We start from the raw sequence: 23,062 nt of genomic DNA on the forward strand, positions 1-23,062 counted from the left end.
ACATAATGAATAGGAGCTTCATACCACTAACCGCTAAGCTATATTCTATTTCTACCAATCATTTAGCATAGCAGACAATGCTTAGCTTACTTGTCGCAATTTTCAACATAGCTACGAGTTCAATGTTATTATCAACAATGATGAGTAGCATTAATTAATAGTACAACCTGCGAGTGTCTGGACTACAGGTCTAATTTTTTAAAGATTTTTACGGTATACGATATTTTAAGATACAGTAATATCGTCGGATATAATACAGTAGGCAAAAATTAATTATGTAATTTTGATTAAATTCAAACAACAATGTTTATTTAATCTTGCTGCAAAGAGTAACCATCCAATGCCGAATTTCTAAACAAGTTAAACTCTAGTGAATGTACAATGTTACCATTATTATGTGTTCCTTTCACAATGTAGTACGGTGAATTAATATATTTCGCTTACGATCGCAATTAAGTTAAGCCTTTATTGATCTATTTTGTCTATCGGATCGACTAACTAGTGCTTCATTTATAAATTATGGTGCAATTGATAAATTAAATTTATAAACGTTTCACAAATAACCGTAAACGCGAATAACATATTGCAAGCTATAATGAATTATACATGCAATCATGCTAATTATAAGGAAAGCGTCAACTTGGAAACCACAAGGTTACAGAACAAACCGACGATACCAGTTCATGGTCTTCATTCCCAGTGATACTTTTATTATCGTTACTTTGACATGAGTAACGATAACCACGTTGATAATTGAACCGCATAACGTCACAATCACCCAGTAGGTTAATCTTTTAATTATGTCTGCTTTATTAGCTATACAACAATAAAACTATTGATCTCAAATGTAAATACGTGTCTGGTCTACGAGATCCAAGACCTCATGTAATACGAGCGCAGCAATGCCAGCAATGCACGTAAAAATTCAAAGTATTCTTGTAGACCTTAGAGCTCTTAATTTCATGTAGGTAAACCATCAATACCTTGCTCGTACAACAGTGCAGTATCATAAATTACAAAGAAATCATACCAAATCTATGCCATCGATAGGAAATAAAGCACGACGTCGCCAGATGATAAAGCTCGTCGAAATTGAAACCGCTAGTCAAATTTATAACTTTAAAGAACTTACTATATAAACGTAATCTGTATCCTATGTCATTGATGCTCCAGTTAACGGTATTATATGGTAATAACAATTAGGTAAATAGTAAAACGTAGTATACATTAACATGTCGCTAAAAAAAATTACAATTATAAACACATCAGAAAATATGCCAGTAAAAGTCATTTCAGGAAAATCTTCAATATATTCGTACGCCAACCCTGACACTAGCTTAGTTCAATGTGTTGGCTGCGGTAAGATATTAAAGAATTACAATAAAATTTGTTTAAGATCATTCAAATTATTAAAGGGGAGTGAGATAATCCCATTATGAAGATTTACGTACTACAAGAATCGCAGTACTAGTACCATGCATAGCGACCAGTCTCACAATTTTAAAAATATCTAAACTAAAGCGACGACTACAAAATTTAGAACCTATCTCTTGTAACGATTTTGTTCAAGAAATCGAATAAAATCTACTTCTTAAGCAAGAAATGTACGCTAACTTGACAAATTATATCAAGTGAGCAGCTACAATAAGCAAGTATTAAGGTGTAGTTATTATATTGTTACAGCATCAACCAGGAACTTACATATATTTTCTATGTCTTATCATTGTACTCGTAATCGCATTCAATATAATAAAAATTAGCAATCATTTCACGACGTCGCGAAAGTAAAGATGTCAAATTTTTTAAAATTATAATCTAGAGGAGTGTCATGATCTCCGAGTAGACCCAACTTTAACAAGATATTCCGCAAAAGTAACGGTATTTTATAGAAGTTTACAGGGAATATCACTATAATTATTGTAATAATTCATTCGCTTCCAACATTTCTAACAATAGGTTGTACATTGGTACCTCTCCTGCGACTTTGATACTAAAAAGTTTTTCTATTCCCCTAGAGCTAATTGCCTTTAATTCTGGTAAAGTCATTAATAATTGAGCAAATCGCAAAGGTTGTTCGGGGTAATTCAACAATGTATACCGCTGAAGTGCCAGATATAAAGTCCCTTGAACCGACTCTACACGACTGACATCGGTTAGATTTCTTGAATCTAGTTAAATTATCCACATAAGATTAATACACTTTTCATGGTATTCTGTAAATTTACTTCCGGGTATAATACACAATTTACTTAATGATTTCCGAACAGAAACTCGGTATAAAGTTCAACTTACCGGAGTTAACTAGCGCAATCGCTTTTAAGCAAGCAAATTCTTGCTTATCCATACTAATGCTTCTATACTTAGTGACCAATTCAAAAGCGTGCCTATTTATTTCGTCTAACCCAGCCGCACGAGATTGCTTATGTCCCATAACCATATCACATGCGTAAACAAGCTGATTGAGAAGTTAAAAATACGCATCAACGTTCTTTTCCTTCGTAAGTAAAACTACAAGATATTTGTACTATATTTGCAATATATGAATGACTAACTTTGTTATCATATGGCATCGAACGGAACGCTAGATCAATCATAAATACTTCAAGCCAGGATGCTTGCAATAATACTACTTGATCGTTCAAACAAAGACTGGTATACCCAGGAATTCTTTTCGCCCAATCAATTACCATAACTAACTCTCTTTCTACCATTTCACAGATTATAGTTATAGTTCGTATGCCAGAGTCTTCGGCTTCTGGATCTGGACAAGCAGGTAGCATAGGCGGTTCAGCTTCCAGTAACTTCTTGATAACATCATTTACGATTATCTGTTTCCCATCACGCTACAGGAAAAATTACATTTATATTTCTTATCAATTGAAAATTTTCAACGGCCTTTGCATCTTGTATGTATTTAAGATGCCATAGAATTATCTAATAGTACTATAGGAATGCCCGCTGCACTAATTAGCATTTACAGTTTTAACAAAGTTTTTAAAAAACTGATGTATTATACTGTATTTGTTGATAGTATGAAATAGTCATTGTGAAACTTTACCTTTTGGTCGATAACGTATTTTTCTCCACTACCAATAAATTCCTTTAAAATTTTAATATCGTAACCTTTGTCAGGAGATGGAGTGGAAGGTAGTCTAGTACAATTTACATCGATGTACTTGTCTTCATTAATTTTTAAAGACTGAATGGAATTATCCTCAGCTTTATCGGTATCAGCTTGAGAGAAACTGGAAGCTGTAGATGAACTAATGAAACTGTCGGGACTGGTGACACTTTTACATTGCCCTACTGAAGCAGGTTTTTCGTACTTAACTCTACCACCAGGATTTCGATTTTTTCTAACACCTAATAAATAAATAAATTTATAATAGTACTCAATTTATACCGTCAAAATTATGCAATAAGCCGGGCGAACAAAAACGTTGTTCAATGATAACCAATGGAGATAACGACGTTATATTACATCCCATTTTACTGATAAAAAACTGACAGAGTATCGAAATATTAGTATTTATAGTATCTGTATGCTACATCCGGCATGCTTTTATGTGTAGGACTACAAAGTGTCCTGGTTACCTTCTCTGATCATCCCCACATCGAAACATTTTTGGAGTCGACATGCTTGGCAACATTTTCTACGTTGTTTATCAACTTTACATCGACTTCCAGAAGGACAAGTATAAGCAACGGAAGATTGAATGCTACGTTTAAAGAAAGCTTTACAGCCTTCGCAAGACAGTACACCATAATGCAGACCCTAACATGAATAAAGGAAATAGTTGTAGAGGTTAAGTAAAGATGTTACACCTTCAAAGCGTAAAGCCTTTACGATATTTAATGCCTTCTGCTAGTTCTCTTTTAATATATTATGCATACCGAGGCACGATCACCACAGACTAGACAAGCTTGATTTTGGCTGAAAGTACCATGTTCAAGATTGGGGACGGATTTTTCGGACGGCACTATAACAGCAGGGACTACAGGGATAGAGATTTTACTAGCGTCATAAGATTGATTTTTTGGACGAAGCATTCCACAAAGGGAAGCTGGCGTGGGAGCCGTATATATTGGTAGTCCTGCAAGCGGTAACGGCTGTATTCTATCGACACTGTTATGCAACGATGTTATGTTATCATTCTTCGAGTCCGAGGAAGTGGTGGTACCAGAATCGACTCCCTTATCCAGCCGGCTGGAAGCAGTAGAAGTAAATACCAATTGATCACTGGCGCTTGTGACCGGTTCAATTGGAGTACCAGAATGACTCGCAAAAGTACTTGTCATGATATGTTCTATTTAAATTAATTATTATTTTACTTTATACAGTTGAGCTTTCAATTAGCGTTTCACAGAGTTCTGCTCGTAAAAACCAACCTCTACACCCCAGTTTCATAGCATTAATCCCAAAACATAGTTGACACTCTGAGCTACAGCAGAAAGACAAAGTAAGAGTTAATTCAACGGCAACTATATATCTATGATTTAACAACATTATACGAGTAGAAAATGAGTAACTCATTAAAAAGTTGAGTATCGCTTGGATTGATCATGTAACAAGCACACCTATACACGTATTAAGTAGACCATGTCAACGTCATGATAGTATCGCGGAAAGTAATTACGCGATTGTGCTATTCTATAATAGTCTCTGTTGGGTATGACTTTGGGATCAATATGGATATCTGACTGCTACACTATTAAATGATTTTTGACTCTTTTTACTGTCGATTTAGATTGTATCTAAGAGTTCTGTGTTAAATGGGCTTCTCATCCCTGTTTTTCAAATTAAAATTTTGGAGAGATATATTGCCAATCTACTGTAGTTTAATACAACGCGAATATTAGCAGATATTGCTTCTGAGAGCAATTTTCAAATCATGCACTGGTTAGAGCAGTTTGTGCAATTTACTGTAAAAGTGAAGAGATTCAGATCAGATTCTGGAACGTTATAGCTAGACAAGTTAAGTTCAAATTGAGTTCATCTGATGTTTGTATCCATGGGCACATGATGTATTTATCTCTTGAAGAAAATTTTCCATGGCAAATCTGCCAGATCCTGCAAAACAAAACGATGCAATGACAAATTGTCTAATTTTATTATCTTCCCTTCTTATTCTAATTATTTATTGATGACATTTGCGCAGTATAACAGACTGCAGAAACAAACTAACTGAGCTGTAGGTAAGGCAGAGGTACTGGAGTCAAATAATGCCAATAAAATAAAATAATTCATGACGGTAATTCCTGTACACAGGACAGTGTACAGTCGAGCTATACCGTACCGTACTGTACTGTATGTACTGTACACTGTGGCAAGTGGCGGTTGAGAGTGTGGGTGATACGCTGACCTCTAATAGTAAACTACTGTCCGTACTAGTGGTTAGTGCTATACTGTACTCTCCATCCACAACATGGCTCCCGAATTCTGGCTTTTACAAGAAGAACTGTCAAGAAAGTTTTCATTTTCCCGTTCGTACTCATTCTGCAACTTTTATTACGGTATAATGTATTTTTGTTAGCAAAAGTAGAGTAGGAAATGATTGATTGGGCCCGTTTTTCCCTTCCAATACTGGTGTACTGTACTGTACTTTACCATCATTACCATAGTGCAATGCCGCATTGCACAGTGGTCATCAAAATAAATAAAAGCCAAATCTTCGCTACATGGTAACTAGCAATTTCCTACACGGGTACCAACAATATATACTCTCCATGACAAAGGTACTGTATACAGTGATGTGTGTATATTGACATATATATATACGATTGTAGAATGACGCACAGTATTGGGTAGGGAAAATGTCGCTGCTAAAAAAAGGATGACGAAGATTTCACTAAACTAGTTTAACAACTGTCGTTAAATAAGTAACTTGGATCAAATAAGTGTAGATAGCTATGGATACCGATCATGGGAAGCTGCTGTAAACCAGGCTATCTACTAAAAAAAGGCCTATGCTCCATTTGTAGTTTATAGCTGAGATTTCCGATGCTATGTAATATACCGCGAAATTTGACGACGGTTTATCGAGTCATTACGTCTAAAAATTCGATAGCATGAGCTTGTACCTAAAGTGAATTAATTAACCTTTACAAACTCGTCCATCCTATGACATTAAGATACAAACTATGATATCAACCGCGTCCTATTTCAGATTTATAAAGTGCAATCGGGCAGTCTCGTCCTATGTTAGCTGACGATCAGTCCATGATTATCTACCGGTCGACTGACTACCGTACGTATTACGTACAGTACAGTGTACTGTATGTTGTAGTGTGCAGTACAGTACAGTACTGTACAGTATAAGACCCTGAGAGTACAGTACATACAGTACTGCATTCACTGTAGGGTTGACGACCTTCAACATTGTGAGCCAACATACGAGTGCTTTACAAAATGGGGTTAACCCGTACTTTTCGATTCAACGATAGGCTTCTGTTGAAAGTTTGAAACTTTGATACAATTAGGGAGTAGCCCATTCTATATACAATACATAGATTCAATAGCATGTTCTCTCTATTCTTGAACTTGAAACTGGCAAAATTGAAATTCATTGATGCTTAGCGCAAACTGCACAGCAATGGAGCTACAGTCTGTACATCATGATGCAAGAATGACTATCGATTATGTTAACTTTACAGCAATAGGAAAGCCAGCTTCATCACGTACAGTGAGCGACTACAGATAGTACACAAATTTAGAATAAATTCAACATTCTATTCATATATGACTTACTTGATGTCAGCAACGGTAAAAGTCGGCGATATCCGCTTCTTTATTTATCAGACATAATAGTAGTGCCGCGGCAACGGGGATGAGAAGAGGCCGTACTTAAGGAAACCTCGGGCTGCTCGTTTTCCTGAAAAATGCTCTTGGGTTCCAACACTACTTTACATTGTAAAGCGATATTCCTACAGCAGCGATGTAGCGTCTTCATTCCGTGCAGAACCGTACAGTACAGAGTACTGTACACTGCGCACTGTACTGCACCCGTGTAGAAAGGGGTACAGTACAAGATCATGGGTTTGACTAGAAATTTCTGGACTGAAAAATGTCTCTTATTACAGTACAGTACATGTACTGTACTGTAATGGACAGACTTGTCGAAAGGTAAACTGGACTATCGGTACCGGTGTCATGGACTGCATCGGCCCATCATATTGTACATACGAGGGATTGCAACCCGTGCGAAATTTGTTACCAGAGTATGGAAACCCGGGTGCAATCCCTAGTACGGACGCATGAACGCCACCATGTAGTGCATGAACGCGTTGTATAGTTAAGGTTAAGGAAGCTTATGGCCGAACACGTAATAAGACTCGAAAAAGAGAGACTAGTCAACACAACCTGAACAAATACAGTATGCTACATGAGCTACACCTAGCTACTCTAAATCAGGAAACGAAGTCGGAGAAAATGATGATCACAATGATTGTAGTACAATGCATATACATATCGTATCCTGTAGCCTGCAAGTATGGGTGTAGTAATTTCCTATCCAATATAGGCTCAATTTGAACGAATAGCTAGCTGATCAACCGCCAATTAGCTCAAAATGCTTGTAGGAATTCGAATACTGTCTTAATACAAGGGTATTTTAGAAAATGGATTAACTTGTGGATAAGAAGGCATGTACACTTGTTCAGCACAGTATAGGGTTAAAATAACGGTCATAAAAAAATGAGTCCGCATAGGTATACTGAAGAAGGCAAGATAAGAAAGAAGGCCAATAATAACCAGCTTATCGACTATATCCATAAACTCCAATTATACTCGTACGAATAACGTATTCAATCGTTCAAAGCACTGTACCTAAAGTGCGTATGGCTAATCACAACCTAAATCAGTTTGCGTCTCTAAAATTGAAGGCGTAATGAATGCAAACGTAATGTCACGGTATCTTGTTGCTCTAAAATGCCGAAAATTACATTATTGGTAATGGAACAGAAAGAAATAGTAAACAGATAAACGAAATCAAGATATTAATTGAAATGTTGGTCGGGGTGGTACACATAGAACGAATATTATACAATAAAAAACGAATACACTGCAAGTTCGGCTGTGCCATTAGAATACGCGTATCTTGAGTAAAGCTGTACCGCGCAGTACACACAGACTAGTCGTTAGGAGCTAGCATTGCAGGGCTTAGCCGTAAACCTGTTTCCGTTTAAGACGAAGGCTATGAATAAAATTTGTATCAAAACATCGTTTACGTATTAATTCAAATAGAGCAGTTATCTGCTATCATTTAATATAGTCCATCAGATGCAATCTTTTATAAAGGCTATGCTTATGCAGTAGAATGAATAGCATGGATAACATAGTTTTTATACATTAATTATATATTTAGCTATTCACTGTAATTCGGTCAATCTACTTGTATACGAGTATATTCGCTCCTTTAAAGCAAGATAAAATAAAAATGCTTATTCTTTTAGCAAAATTGGATAACATTTCATTCACACTTTCATCAACAACCGGTAATATTAGCCCAATTGATAATAGTAGAATAGGATAAGGCTTAGTCTTGAAGTAATTTAAAATAACAATAAATGACATTTTCGCCTTTAGCTTCAGGTTTACTCATATGGATCTTACGTGTAGGATTACTTTCTAGTAATGCTTCATGCATGCTATGAATTAAAGCTGCTGCTTTTTCGTAATTGAATTTATATAGAATGACCAATTTAATCCTGTAATTGCGATCCAAGTACTTATCAATCTGATTAATCCTATAGCGTAAATCATGCTGACTAATGTTGTGTTTAATACGATATTCTTTTTCCATGATTTCTATTTTTGACCTTTCCTTTCGCTTGTTCTTATCAAGATATAGTTGTTTGCCGGATATTAATCTAAGAAATAGAAATAAATTCACTTTGTTCAAATTGATACCTTTATTGTCATGTACTGTTCACCGTAGCTATTGTGAAAATTCACTCATAAGGTATAGTATCAGAAAATAGCTCTAGGGTTCAATCCCATTTCGCAACGTTACAATACAAATGATGACAATTTTCTCTTGAAGAAGTCACTATATAATCTTTACCTACAAACTGGAAATGGCTTAGCCTGTGGAGAAACTTCTACCAACTTGAAGCCTTTGCTCTCCGCTATGGACAACGCATGGCTCTTTTCTTTTTGGCCTAAATTGACTCCATTTTCGTCGATTAAGAGTACTGTCATGGCTTTTATTTGATCATCCTTTCGGTAAAGTTTTTGACGATAACAAGAAGAAGAGGTCATTAATGGTGATTTATATTGCAAAACATTGCCAAGGGGCAGATTTGGTTCTTTACCACAAAGTCTGTTCGTTAAGATTGCCCTAAGGAAGATACATCGATATATATATAGATCTTAATCATTATCTTACAATAAGTATACGCTACATAGAATGAATACAATAAGGTAAAGTTTCCATGGTACACTTATTTGAAGTCCATCGTTACTTTTCCACGACTACAATTGCAATCCAATCAATTTATTCCCTACTTTAACATGCAATTGTATCGATGCCATAAACTAAAGTAGAGATTGATATAAACCTAACTAGTCCAATTGCTCGTTGCTGAATTCAGTAACGGTCAATAGGTGTATTATGACTTTTAAGCTATTGGCGGTTCTTTATAAGCAAAACGAATTGTTGCTGATAGCCGCTACACACCTCCATAGGATGGAATTTTTCGCAAGCGATTGCCTGACTAGCATACTCCAGGATAAATAATTGACGACTATGGACACTTGCAAGTCATATCGGAAAATAATCAATTTTCAAGCAAGCGATAAGTTACCTACAGATAAATAGAGAATTTGATTATTTGTCGTTGATTGCAATGTGCCTCGTGCAAGAGTCATTCATGAAAGTACTCATAAACCCATGGTGAGACTGTCAGAACATAGCCGTAAGTTGCACGTTTATGCTATTTGAGGTGTTGAATCGATCCTCAATTCGCCAGTTGTATCGTATTGACCACTAGAGTAGTTGAGTTTTGCATACGCGTATTTTAATACGGCTGTGCACAGTTTGCAAGTTGTTACTATTGCGCACGTACTACACAATATTGAAGTTGATGACTGTACTTAGGCTGTAGCTCATGCATGCATTTTCAATGCAGTGATGGAGAAATTTCAATTTGTACAATTTGCATACTGAATTTCAATAGTTATGTATGCACAGCTATTGGAGTGGGTTTGTAGACGTATTAACGCACCTCTAGTACAGTACTGCTTGTATCAGGCAAGATGAAGTCTTGATTTCAGTTCAGTATACCAGTAGCAACGATTATACACTGCCTATAAAGTACTGAGGTAGTTTTATGAATCAACATTAAACATTCATGGCAAGATAATCGCTTTGATGCATGAATCAACCAATTGCAGTCGATTTAGCAGTCTTACCTACGTGGTACTTCAACTGGCTAGCTGAATCAAGTTTGAAAGTCAGCAAGACTCTAGCTGAGGACTTGAGTAAAATTTTTGAACGCCGAGTATTCTGCTTTCTCTCTTTTCTCTCGGTTCTCTAGGCCGAATGTGGAAAGAGTAGAAAACGTTTGGTTCCGCTTCCAGGATTTACAGTACTGTAGTGAACCGTCTATTGTACTGTACTTTACAATACATTGTACTGTAAAGTGTACATTACAGTCCATTGTACTGTATCGCCTACAGTACAGTACTGTGCACTGTACAGTATGTACTGTACAGTACAGTATTCTAATAACTAATGATCGGTGATCGGATCAGTTATTTTCAATCTACTTTACTGTACTATTCGTATACTGTACAGTAAGTGAAGCATACTCGTATTTTCAATCCAATTTGTTCCTCAATACCAATACTGTTATAGATGAAATATTGTAGGTACAGTACAACGTCGGGAGTCCTGAATTCTTCAGTATAGTACCAGTATTTTGCATACTGTACTATGCAGAATGAAGGCAATGCACGGTACAGTGTACAGTATCATGTTCCGTAGTTTGCCCACTTTTGCGGAATGAAAGAAATACGCAGGTGCATTCCGCTAGGAGCTGCAGTGCGCATCCGCGTTCCGTTCCGTTCCATTCCGTAGTTTACTCGGCACCGTACTGTATGTACTGTACAGTACTGGTACTGTACTGTACTGTAGGTCTACACTACAAACTTCGTACAGTACAGTACAGTACTGTACTGTACAGTAAACTGTAGTACTGTACACTGTACTGTAATGTAACAAAGAAATTGATTAGGGTTCCAATTATTATTGTTCTCTTGGTCTTGACTACTGTACAGTGTACAGTACTAACGTACTGGAGTGAGCGTACGTACTGTACACTGTACACAGATCGTCACGTCTATTCTCTTGGACTTAGTACGGCCAAGCAGTCACTGTCAACTCCGACGCCATACTGTGCACTAGTGTACAGTATGGGCGCTCAGGATTGTATGCGCACCCGATGGCGTGCTGTCCCAACTTGTCCTTTTCCTTCCTCAAACTGCCTACCTGGCTTACATTACTCTGTCGCTGACGAGTACGCCCGCGTGCTTGACAAATTGATTGAGAAAGATTTTCAATCATCGATTGTGACTCGTCGGAGAAGCAATGAAATCCACTTGGTTTTATTTGGCATTATTAGTTGGTGCTTTTCTATCCACTTCGATCGTGAAGGGACAGGATGGAGGACCATCGGCTCGATTATTGGTAGGTAAAAATGTTCTCAATAATATGGTGGTGGAAAACAAAGAATTGGTCATCAATTATGAAATTTATAATGTTGGCCAAGGTACTGCTACCGAAGTCGAATTACAAGATGATATCATCAGTGGTGATAGCATGAAATTAGTCCGTGGAATTCTACCAGTGGTTTGGGATCGTATTCCACCCGGTGGCAACGTCACTCATGCTGTTGTTCTTAAACCGATCAAGGTAGGGCCTTACAATTTCACCTCCGCTCGAATCAGTTATACCATGAACGAAAATGGCGATCGACAACTCTCTTTATCCACGGCACTGGGTGTCACTTCGGTCATGAATGAAAAAGAATATGATAGAAAGCACTCACCACATTTAACGGATTGGGCTATTTTTGGTTTACTCAATATACCTATCATTGTTATTCCATATTTGATGTGGTATAGCAGTAAATCAAAGTATTATACTCCTAAAGCCAAAAAAGCATAATTAGAGTATTAGTGTATCTCCATTGCTGTATCTGCTTGTGCTCTTACTGATACATTAATGCTGTACATTTGCTATCAACGGATAATATCATTTTAGTACGCCTCTCTTGTGCGTGTCTTTCAAATTCATACAAATATTACTTCTCATCTTGTCATTCGGTTTCGGTTAGGATAGAACGATGACATGGAAAACTATTAAAGTGACTGTATTAGTCAAAGATCGCCATGTCTACTTGATTAACAACAATTTTTATCATCCAATTGAACTAGTCTGATACCGAATGCATTATCCAGAACTGGAGAATAATTATTATTACAAAAACAAATGCAATTGTTGACGTTATTAAAACAGTTGGAAAATGTATATCGATGCTACAGTTGTTGAATTGACTCTACTAGGTGAAGAAACTATCCATTTCTTCTTGCCCTGCTCTTCCCACACGCCAAAGCTGAAATTATAACTTACATGAATAGATTTTCCTATTATCCCTTTCGATATGCGTATTATATTGCTTGCTGTAGAAATTTGACTGTAAGATATCAATAGTTAGCGTGCTACGATTCTTGTTATTTTCCTAATTGCTTACACAAATTAATCTTAATCGGTCCGGTTAAATGTATTGCTTATATTACATTCTAATAGGCTAATTCACCAAGGTATTCACTGGCGTGAAGTAGTTTCATAATCAATTTGCAACTGTAGGGATTGACGTCTGCATTGCAACAATTTACAAGTATCGAATTCTTCCTCTACTTAATACCGGAAATTGTCAACTGAAAAGCTTCAAATTGACAATAGAGCATGATGATATTCATTCCTATGGTAGTAATTGATAATAATTCAAATTGCTTGTAAACTTTTGAAAGATTGAAGATTGAACGAAATCAGCCAACTACAAAGCTTTCTATGAAAGATACGATACAGTATTGGCCATAGTGTTATTTGAATATCTTAACTAATGATGAACGCTGATGGCATGCTATACAATCTACTATCCGCCATACCTGCAGCGACTTCATTGATTTTTGAACGACAGGCCTTGTGCAATCTACGTATTAATCTTTTGGTCATTAGTACAGTACTACAATAAATTTCCTTGCACAGTACTGTAGTATTATAAATACCATCGACCAAATCAGAACGATTTTCAATCGACTTTTCAACTGCACGAATTTTATAACAAGTCCTTATGACCAGTATATGTAGTACCTACTTAATGATTTTCTTAATCAGGTACAGATCACTTGAAGATGAATAGTATGAAAAGATATATTTTAGTTTAACTAAGGAGAATAATCACTACTATACTACCAAAGTCAAAGCTAACACATCTTTTCCAACATAATTTTCAATTGATTTGCCATTCCCAATCTAATTTTGAAAATAGCGTAGCAAAATAGAAAAATGCGCATATGCTGACTTCTACGGGTATAAATTTAAACATGATTGAAATGCTTCCAATCATAGCCAGTACGCTCTGGAATACCAGCTACACTTAGCTACCAGGGTCAAAATTGAGAGTCACTCTATTTACACCCTTCGTAATCCTAACCCTAACATGTCTTAATTCCGAAGCCCAATAGCCAGATTAAGTGAAAGTTAGGATGTTACCAGCTGAAAGAGATAGAAAATGAGTGAAGATGGTACACAGAAATTGTTACATAATCGAATCTAGACGATGAATTACTCATACATATCCCGAACATAAACACTTAGAATACAGTGTCTGCACAATCAAATAACCTCCAAAATAAAAAATTGGCTTTAAAAATGTTACGATCGCTAGAATATGAATATATCCAACGGTTAGCTATGACAGAAGTGACAGGGTCAATTTATGGAAGAAAAAGGAAATCCTTCGCTGGTATGTTGTATTATGTCTTCTATATAGAGCAATTTCACCTAGAAAATATTGTACGTACGCAATAATAGCCACTTAAAATGGGAATACACACCTTATATCCGCATATGTTTTGTATAACAACATTCTCCTTTGAATTATACTAACTTTCAACACTGACTTACTGAATTCATACCTTATGCAATACATCATATACGTGATGCAAGCACGTTTCCTAGAGCGGTAATATATTACTGTAGCTATAAAATTCCGCGATCCTTGGATGCGCATAATTCTACATGATAGTGCTCATTCCACAAAATCACAACAATAAGTAGCAATGTTGACTGTACTCTAAAACAGGCATATACAAGTACAGTTCGCAATCTATTGTCTAGGTCCTATCGTAGAATACGAGTACTATAGAACATTATTTGCTAAGTATATGATTATAAATAACTGCAGTCGAGAATCTTTTAAACCCCTTTGTTACCACTAAAGCCACACATATAACATAAGCTAGCATTGTAACCATAGTAACGGATTCGCTATATTGCTGAGAATACATCGTCTATTTTGGGGGAATTAGACTAGTACTATTGGTTATGCTGGTGTGATGGTGATACTTACACTAGTGAAATACATGCATACCACGCGTAGAGTATTCTACTAACATTATCAGAGGATGTAGAATAGTTTTATGAAAGTGCTTACCGTATATTGCAGCTGCTTCAAGTAGACGATCTATGGGTTTGGATGATTAATAACTGCAGCCAAGGTACAAGCGCACGGTGCCAGATGTGAACTCAACAGGAACAAGTGAAAGAGGATATAAAATTCAAAGCCTTTATTGCTCCTTAAGATAAATCAATTCCTTTTTGTCCGTCTTAATGACTTTTAAAAAATGATGACGATTAACTTACTATTGACAGCATACAAAATTCAAGTGTAGTCAATAAATGCTTTGAAAGTTATCATCTTTCTTCCTTTATTACTGGACGTCATAGCCAATTAGGATCCTTATAGGATGTAGATTTGTACATGAGAGTCAAATTTTGTCTTTACAATCATTATCAAGTCTATGTACCACTAACCGAATATATCGCAACAACGTGTATCCTCGATTAATCAGTTTAGATTAATACTCGTTTTGTACTGAAAGCATACATTAACTCCATCCTATACGGGCTCTCAACATCAAGCAATCGCGTAAATTTACATATATACCAGTTCTAACATGTCTCGATTGAATATTATAAGCCGCGAGTCCAACACAAGTCCAACATCCGTAAGTTTTCCATATTATATTTTATAATAGTATTGTTAATTACAGCTAATATCCAATTAAAAATGTCATAACATGATAATCTCGGCTTTTAAGTACCTCATTTGTTTTGTTAAGAATATGCGGTAGGCGACCATCCATATTCAATAGTAGGATAATTAAAGACTATTTTAGTAAAATCATCCATCATCTATCATAAAGAAACGACAAAGTTAATCTGATATCGTCATTACATAGTATTATCTAAATTATTTATATTAGGGAAATGTCTTCAATGGAAATCATGTTTTACCACGTCCATCGACAAGAAGTGCTTGTTCTATTCCAATGCTGACTCGAAGATCTGATCAGGACGATAGTTTGTCGCCGTCAATAAGGGCTTCACCGGTAGGCTAAGTTAATTTTTTATCAATTCTCTTTCAATATTATTCTCTCTTGATTTGCTGTTAAGGACATTTTTTATTTATTTGTTTAATCTTAACTGGGTCATTTTATTACGATTTTGCGGTAATAAAAGCATTAAAATTCTTACTTCAATTAATTGTAAGGACCTTGATTGCTGCGTAACACTCCATAATTATTCACAATATTAAATAATTAGATAAAATATTTTAATGCAATTACGTAAAAGAAGATTAATTCATGCTATTAAAATTTTTAAAATAACAGCGTTCTGCAGATGCAGACCATGGATATCGACGAAACTATAGCAGCAATAGTGCACCATCTTACACAGTTAAACAGGTCAGTGATTTTCTTTAAACTTAAAACTTGAAACTGAACAGGATCGTTCAATTTATATTGTAAATTTTAATAAAGTGCGCTGAATCATGATAAAGAGCCATTAATTGATTACCTCACTTTCCTTACTTTACCTGCATAATCATAAATGCGTAATTGAGACTGAGGTAAATCAGTTAACATAGGACTTGCTCACTTTCACAGAATAGTAATAACTTAACTATTGATAACCTTACTGTAGTCACTTTTGAAGCTTCGATAATAATGGAAGTAAAAATTATTAAAAATAACAGCTTTGAGCTTCAACTCAAGTTGAGCTTAAAGGAAAACTCTAGTTTATTATAACTTTTTATCGAAACCTTAAAAAAAATTACAAAAGGGCGGAACTACTGCCTTAATCAACTAAACCATCAAAAAAAATGAGATTGCTAGGGATTTTAGGAATACTTTAATCTTTACCTTCTTATTTCACTAACTTGAACTACTCAACTACTGAACTAAACCCATCTTTTCTACGCTCCGTAGAGCAGTTGGTGGTATTAGACTATCAATTTATCATTTTAAATTATTCTAAATCAAAACTAGCAGTTAATCACTTATGAAAAGATAAATCCTACCCTAGATTCACGAAATTACTCAATTAATTATTAATCATGTTTAGCTGTAAATTATATCTTTGTTTGGTGTACAAAGCAAAACTTTAAAAATTCACTAAGATAGGCTAACAATCTTCAGTTAGATCTCAGAGCAAAATATTTATGTTGACACTTTATTCGACGAAAAAGTAATATAACTTCTACTGTACGCATTTGATAATCAAAATCAGCTATTAGTTTTATCATAATTGAAGAATAAATGTAATACTAACTAGACATATTACTTAAATCACAATCTTACATTGTATAAGATTTAACAAAATTAACCCTACCGGATAAAATAGTCAAGTTCACAACATCCCATGGTGCTAAGTAGAATTTACCGTAATCGAACCTAAATAGTTATTTCTAAAGCTAGGGTACATAATACAATACAAAAATTGAAAGAAAATTAAAAAAATTGCAAAAATACGCTCAAATTATTTATCACCAATGTGCTTTATAAAATCTAACCGTAATTCAGAGATAAGTTTTTAACAAAATGCAATTACGAAACTAGAATCATTTATACAACCAAGCTCTGCTATATTAGAATACCCATACATTAAATTTTTAAAGTGTATCTGTAATTTACAAAATACAGTACAACAAGAAAGAAGTGCTTATATAATCAATGCAATATAGTAATCTAATTGAAAATATGTTGCATCAAATCAGTTATTTAAGAGTACGCTAAGCGCTGCAATTTGACGATATCATTATATTTGACAAATTCGAAGTATTCATGCAAGCGGAGCCAGCCTAGATTGTTTCAAGTCGTAAAAATATATAAATGATTGACATTTAAGAGCGACGTTCGAAATATTTATGTTAATAAACTATATTAGATTACATTTAAACGTAATTTTAGATAAGTAGCTATTAACATAGGCCAGGCTAGTCTGAGAATTATCAAATCGCAGAAGTAGATAATATCCAATTTGCCTACAAAATACCATTAACATTTTCGAAATATCTTTACTAGATGAATTATCTTAGAACACATCCAAAGACAAGATCCGCAGATCCTCGAGTAATTACTGATATTCCTAATTTAACAAGGTACGATATCATATTATGTTCGATGAGTTAATCTATATACAGTTAGATGAAAAGTAATAAATTAAAATATTTACCTACTGCGAATTATTATACGATATCGAACGATAATCAAAGAGACGTAAGTATTTTAAATATTCTGAATATACTGTTTGAAATCTGTGTAGAAAATACAACAAATCACTCTACGATTCATTGTCGCCACAAGAATTCTTCAAAAAACGAATGCAAACAATTAGTCGCGCTAACGTGTCAAGTAGGATGGAAATTATTTACGGCAGAAGCGATGAAGACATCGAAATCAATAGATTGACCAATATTAAAGCTAACAAAATTTTACAGGTGACATAATATGAGTTAATAGCTTAAATTTTAAGGTAGTAGGGCAGTTATCATACAGTAACCACAAATTGAAACCAAAAAATTAAATTAAATCGCACTTTGTTGACGATTTACGGATACATATGAATGTTGCATTCAAATTTTTTTGGATATCAAATTATTTATTCTAATAGTGATCGAGATTCTATTTATACAGCATTATTGACAGCTACTTTGCTGCTTTAACGGGTTACCATATTAAATTTCATTTGCTTTAATTCATGTAGAGAAAGAATATTCCTTAATGTATTGATCTGTTTTGCCTATAAATGATCACTTATACCATGAGTAGATACTAATCCATTGCAACTACATACATCGTAACTAATTTTATGTTTACTCCATCGCAGACTTATAATACCGATAATACTACTAGCAAATATATTTTTCAAAAGAAAATTAAACCGCGTGGTTATCGAAGAGAAAACTTCGGAACGTTACCCATTCCGAGTAATGTCCCTCTTGATTCTTCAAGAATGCTCGTAATTAGGTAAGTTTTGATGGCTATATTGATTACTTCTATATTTTCTTGCACACTTTTTTCATCTACCTTGAAATAAGTCAGCATGCATATTTAATGAACGGATAGAATAATGGTTTTTAAATCGGCTTCTACTATATAAGCAGCTTAATTACATCTATATGACATCTAAGTTGAAGGATCTATACCATTCTTATATTACTGAATTTGTAGGCCTGCAAATGTATCTCCAAGATGCAGCAATGAAGATAAGAAACTACCGAGGTAAATATCTACCAGACCATAAAAATTTCATACTGTACGATATAAAATCGTATTAAAAAAATAGATTGAAATATAAGCTACTGTTCATCAAACTACCATCAATATAAATACACTCAAGACTATAAATAAATCGATCGCAAATGCTATATCATAGTTCTTTATAAAGACATATTGCGAGACTTATATTTGCATGGATTAAATTTATGGTATACCGTTTACTTTACATTTTTAATAATTACTCCTTCCTCCATTAGATTAAAGCAAAAAATGTCAGAAATTCGAAAAGGATGGGTAGAAGAGAAGGTCTCTTTAAGTCCAAAATCGAAAGACCAGGCCCATCTTCATCAACCAGGAAATGCCAACAGCTCTAATCATATCACCAATCATAATGAACCTAAAAAAGTAACATTCTCTCTAGAAGATCAGAAATCAACTGCTACAGATAAGGATACACTAGATCATGATGATGAAAGTAAAGATCAAACTGAGGGTTGGACACAAAATTCAGTTGAATTTAATGTTATCATCAGTCCACGCCATAGCCAAAGCTCTGTTAAGGCTGAAGATTTACCCAATCTATCAAGCCCGATGGAAACCAATGAACTTGCCATGTCTCAATCCGATAGCAATCATAATTTTGATAATAATCATAATTTAACCAGTAATCAGGAACTAGAGAAATGTGACGATGATGATCGTCATATTGTGCAAGAAGAAAACAAAACTTTCAACGAACCAGAATCTAGAATGAAAGATCAAGATAATTCAAATCAAGACATGCAAAATAGCGATATATTAGCGCAAGACATAAGAGCTGACAATAATTGCGTGGATATTTCCGATCATAAAGATGATCATCAATCACATCGTTTGATGCTAGATGAAACTGAGGAATTACCAATGGATACAATTCAAAGCTCGCAGCAAGTTGTTATTGAAGTTTCCAATCAATTAGTAACAAACGAAGAAGATGCAGAACAAGATTAGAACAAGAGTATTGGGAATGTTAAGCCAAATTAAAAGCTAAACCAGGAAATTAATACTTTTTTAAACTAATTATTAGAATAAGATTTGATGATATTGAGATAAATAGATCGATATTCAGAGTATTATTTTTGAAACCCTTTTCATTCAATTAAATTGCAGAACAAAATGTTACTATGGAACGGATACAGTTATTACTTTATATAATAGTGTTTTCAATAGTCGACCTCTTTACGAGCAGTTCCTGAATCTTCTGTAATCAATTTCAGCTCCAATCACTAGATAAAGCAGGGATACAATGTCTGGATGATGATTTAATTCAAAATTTTAAGATTCTAAAGGACCTAACTGCCAATTTCTAAATTGGTGCAGATTCTTTCACTAAGCTGTACACAGTTATTACAACTGACGAGGAGGTGCAGAAGATTTTTTTTAACTATTTTTTAAAAATTGACGCATCGCAATAGACTGTTACTGTACCTGTTTCGAAATACTTTCGTGTGTGTCATGTTAAATATTTTTCTTATATTTGAAATAACGTTAGCTCTATTACTTATCTAAATATAGTATATAAATTTTAAACCTTTTCCTAGATTTTACATATTGTGTCTAATATTTTTATTTCAACTATTTCAAGTTTCAATTATTATTTTCTACGGATAAGATAATTAATTCCTATCGGATCTTTCAATTTTTCGATTTAACTTAAAGCCTAGATTTTTACCGTATTTTGTCAATTTAATTAATATCGCTTGGCGTTATTAACCTTTTATTGTAAATTTTATTTGACCCCATTCTGCGAGATATTTCTACTTCATTTTAGATTAAAGATAGCCTTTCAACTGCATTTGGCCAATATCATGTATATTTACTATCTGATTTACAAGTCAATTTAGAAGACGGTTTGCCATCACATGATGAATACTCAATGGCAGTTAGAGATTTTATGGAATGATGCAATATGTAACAGCACTGTAGCAAATACCAGCGCAAGTTAACCGTTCGAAATGAACAGATCCGATTTCTGATCACAATGATCGCCTACTCTCGAAAACAATGTGCCACAATATATGAAGCTCTAGCTTGGAAATAGTAAAGAGAAAAATGATTTCTAAAAGCAGTAAATACCGATGGATATTATGGTACAAAAGTAGTGAAATTACAAAATTTTCTATGACAACAACTACCAAGGCAATATTGACATTAAGATATACAGAAATCAATCCAGGTTGATATTCTGATATAACAAACTATATTAATATGTGTATTCTCGCTTTCATACGCCAAGCATGGGAGTAGGAATACCATATCCTACCAGGGAACGAGCAACTAATGATGTCAAACTATACGAACATTGCATTTTACTGTAGCATAAATTAGTAATTTCGATACAAAATAAGAGTTCAATTTCAATGCTGACCTCGGGGTGCTATAAAAAATATTACCATGAATAGAACGAATCAAGATCTAATGATGATAATTATCCATTGAACTATAACTTAATCAAAGCATGAAACCATTCTTGGAATTCTAGTATTTAAGCAACATTACAGAACTGTTTATTACTGATTCATACAATAAAATTTCTATCTCTGCAACAGTAATCATAATGGCTTGCTGCTAATTTTTTTTATTGGCTACTTATCCGATATTTCATTTGTAACTCATTGGCTGCAATTTGGTAAATTAGTTCATAATACTACTTTGAAGAAATTCAATACTATATAATTCTTGAAATATTTTTCGCAATAATGTAATGTAAATTAGCGAGGTATGACATTTGAACACGCTCTTTAAATAAGGTGATCACATTTCTATCATATTGAGAGATAGGACAGGAGAGTAATTCGACATTTATATACTTTGATTATTTTAAAAAAGTATTCTCTCTTATAGACAAATACTTTGATGTTATGCTCTATTAGTAATATCAACTAATTAATCTGTAAGCGCGAAAAATGTCTATTGAATACTATGCACTTTTAAACACTACAACTTGCGGTAACTTGTATTCAGATTTCTGGCATAAAGCTCTATCAAGTATTTTCCATGTATTAGTCTTTATAGGTGAGCATTATAGTAAATTGATGGAAATACGATTTTTATAATTTATATGCCTAAAATGATATCTTCTATAAATTATTTGCACAAAATGACTAGGATAAACCTACCCAAAAGGTTGTTGATCAATTACAGATTGCTTCGTAATAATGTACTTTCACTTCATTAGAACGAGGTCTACAAAAGTGACCTATATTCATCCGAAATTCTCAATTTCTTCCTTTATGCATTAGATTACGAGTCCTTACTTATAACTTTGGAATTGTATAGCTTAAAATCTTATAAGTGAATTTCCACAGCAGTCCTTTACTCGGAAACCGATAAGGTAAAGATCCCTGTCTCAAGTAATATCGATATAAGAGCAATTACTAATTTTGATTGATCTTCGCATAGTAGTTTTCTAGTGCCTGTATAATATACGCAGATGGCTACTCTTTATGACTATGAAATTAGAAATCAAGGCGGATTCGTTGCTACTAGTTCATCAATCAGTTAAAATGTAACAATAATCAAGTTTTATCCTTTCATTAAAAAGATTATCAGTTATCGAAATTGGTGTTTCAGTAAAAGGCCGCAGTGAATGGTAGCGCTAGAGAATGACTTGAAAATTTCGATACAATCAATTAATGATCGCTATCGATAACGGCATATATTAAATGTAACAAGAAAGAAGATTTATATCATTAATACTTTATAACCTGAGATCGATTTCCTATCATTTAAAATCGAGAAAATTGACTAATACATTAACTCAGTTTGATTGTTGCGTAAGGAAATGGAGAATGTAATATAATATGCTAAGAGACAAAATAATTCCCTAATTCGCATTGCGGCTAAATACCTTTTCAACTAGTAAACACGAATGCATCTACACGTGTTCTAGTCAAAATATTAACTTTAAACAGCTAAAGGAACAGCATGAAATCGTTGTCAATTTAAGCGTAGAACGAGAACTTTTAATGTAGTACCGTACTCGCATATAGCATACAAAACTCAGATCATAGATAGTATTCAATATCTTGTTATATCGTATAAGGTGGAAATTCTCAGAGTGTAGCTATTTATCTGGTCTAATGTACGATAATTTGGTAAAAAATTAATTCATTCGAAGCCAATCTATCCTAAACCGTAGCTACACATACTTTCATTCCTGACATATACTTA

At 34.3% G+C, this 23,062-nt stretch overlaps 5 protein-coding genes across 5 annotated transcripts; 2 read left to right on the forward strand and 3 right to left on the reverse strand.

Moving 5' to 3' along the window:
• Nucleotides 1–1,932: 1,932 nt before the first annotated feature.
• Nucleotides 1,933–2,819, reverse strand: TRIADDRAFT_16711 (uncharacterized protein; the record flags this gene model as incomplete). The annotated part of the gene is made up of 3 exons (XM_002117338.1): nucleotides 1,933–2,168; nucleotides 2,293–2,455; nucleotides 2,553–2,819. Coding segments are annotated over 3 exons (666 nt in total), but the record flags the coding sequence as incomplete, so codon positions are not given.
• Nucleotides 2,820–3,316: 497 nt separating this feature from the next.
• TRIADDRAFT_9010 (uncharacterized protein) lies at nucleotides 3,317–3,921 on the reverse strand (the record flags this gene model as incomplete). The annotated part of the gene is made up of 3 exons (XM_002117339.1): nucleotides 3,317–3,363; nucleotides 3,595–3,775; nucleotides 3,895–3,921. Coding segments are annotated over 3 exons (255 nt in total), but the record flags the coding sequence as incomplete, so codon positions are not given.
• Nucleotides 3,922–8,534: 4,613 nt separating this feature from the next.
• Nucleotides 8,535–9,199, reverse strand: TRIADDRAFT_61382 (uncharacterized protein; the record flags this gene model as incomplete). Its single annotated transcript, XM_002117340.1, has 2 exons — nucleotides 8,535–8,868; nucleotides 9,063–9,199. 2 exons carry the CDS (start codon nucleotides 9,197–9,199, stop codon nucleotides 8,535–8,537), a joined length of 471 nt encoding a protein of 156 aa, XP_002117376.1.
• Nucleotides 9,200–9,890: 691 nt separating this feature from the next.
• On the forward strand, nucleotides 9,891–12,167 carry TRIADDRAFT_61383 (expressed hypothetical protein; the record flags this gene model as incomplete). Its single annotated transcript, XM_002117289.1, has 2 exons — nucleotides 9,891–9,915; nucleotides 11,692–12,167. 2 exons carry the CDS (start codon nucleotides 9,891–9,893, stop codon nucleotides 12,165–12,167), a joined length of 501 nt encoding a protein of 166 aa, XP_002117325.1.
• Nucleotides 12,168–15,244: 3,077 nt separating this feature from the next.
• TRIADDRAFT_61384 (uncharacterized protein) lies at nucleotides 15,245–19,840 on the forward strand (the record flags this gene model as incomplete). Its single annotated transcript, XM_002117290.1, has 8 exons — nucleotides 15,245–15,295; nucleotides 15,554–15,679; nucleotides 15,962–16,036; nucleotides 17,654–17,730; nucleotides 17,895–18,069; nucleotides 18,459–18,598; nucleotides 18,803–18,853; nucleotides 19,108–19,840. 8 exons carry the CDS (start codon nucleotides 15,245–15,247, stop codon nucleotides 19,838–19,840), a joined length of 1,428 nt encoding a protein of 475 aa, XP_002117326.1.
• Between the last annotated feature and the right edge of the window lie 3,222 nt (nucleotides 19,841–23,062).

The sequence above is a fragment of the Trichoplax adhaerens genome, genomic scaffold (assembly GCF_000150275.1).
Source record: "Trichoplax adhaerens TRIADscaffold_23 genomic scaffold, whole genome shotgun sequence".
Lineage (NCBI taxonomy): Eukaryota > Metazoa > Placozoa > Uniplacotomia > Trichoplacea > Trichoplacidae > Trichoplax > Trichoplax adhaerens.